Below are 983 nucleotides of genomic sequence, written 5' to 3'. Positions count from 1 at the left end.
ACTTGCACATCGTATGAACTTTTCCCATTTTTTTACATGATTCTATGTTGCAATAATCTGTCGCAGATGTACCAGCTAAGATTTCTACTACTATGGCAAGACATAACGTATTGAAAATTAGTGCCATAATTTTTAATTTGATTCTTTCTAACGTTTTAAGTGGATGTAGACATAGCACCATGCAAAATTGCAATGTAAAAAGCACAACTTTGTAACGAAAATTTATACCTTACGCGTTATCATTCAACAACGTTATCACATCATTAATTCTTTAATATTATTTGTGTGACGTGCTTTATTTTTTCTTACATATATTCTATTTTATGATTGTACGTGACGGAACAGATAAGTATAAACTTTAATTTTAATCTTTGTGCATAAAACGATATCGCCAGTTATAAAATTTATGAATAATTTTATTTTTAAGCAATGATGTCTAGATACTTTATCACAAAACAAATAAAAATTTTCTTTATTACCATATGAATTATAAATCTAGTCAACAGATAACTTATACTAATAGTTTTTATTACTTACAGAATAATCTTTTAAACAGACATAATAATTATTGTTGGCTACAATTATATCGGCTCTTTCATAATAACATTATGTCTGTTTAAAAGAGTATTCGGTAATTATTATTGTTGTTATTAATTTAAAAAATTTTAAAATTTTTTGCTACATTGTTGAAATATGAGACGGCTCTTTCAAAACTGGCTTTTTCATACTCACTCTCTCCATATGTACAAAATAATTAGATAAAGCGTATAAGACATCAAAAGTGTTGAAGAACTTATGTGAGAACGGTTCGTATAGATGCAAGTTAGCATTTATTTGACGTAGGGAGGGAGGGGGGGATTTATTAGATGCAAGTGAGCATCAAGTAGGATTTAAAATAGTTGCTTTGAGCATCGATTTATTAGATTGCTTTTGGCAAATTGTGATATTACTATACTGCTCGGTTCGGAGCTGCGAAGAAGCAC

At 29.1% G+C, this 983-nt stretch overlaps 1 protein-coding gene across 1 annotated transcript in view; it reads right to left on the bottom strand.

Annotated features, from left to right (window-relative positions):
- Positions 1-144, bottom strand: part of LOC105460094 (venom allergen 3-like) — a 7,604-nt gene extending 7,460 nt beyond the window's left edge. Inside the window, exon 1 of the mRNA XM_011706536.1 lies at positions 47-144. Coding sequence (XP_011704838.1) covers positions 47-127 — 81 coding nt within the window. The 5' untranslated portion in view covers positions 128-144. The remainder of the gene's footprint in view (positions 1-46) is intronic.
- Between the last annotated feature and the right edge of the window lie 839 nt (positions 145-983).

Source organism: Wasmannia auropunctata, unplaced genomic scaffold (genome assembly GCF_000956235.1).
Source record: "Wasmannia auropunctata unplaced genomic scaffold, wasmannia.A_1.0 LD329035.1, whole genome shotgun sequence".
Taxonomy (NCBI): Eukaryota; Metazoa; Arthropoda; class Insecta; order Hymenoptera; family Formicidae; genus Wasmannia; species Wasmannia auropunctata.
This window is presented reverse-complemented; position numbering and strand designations above follow the sequence as displayed.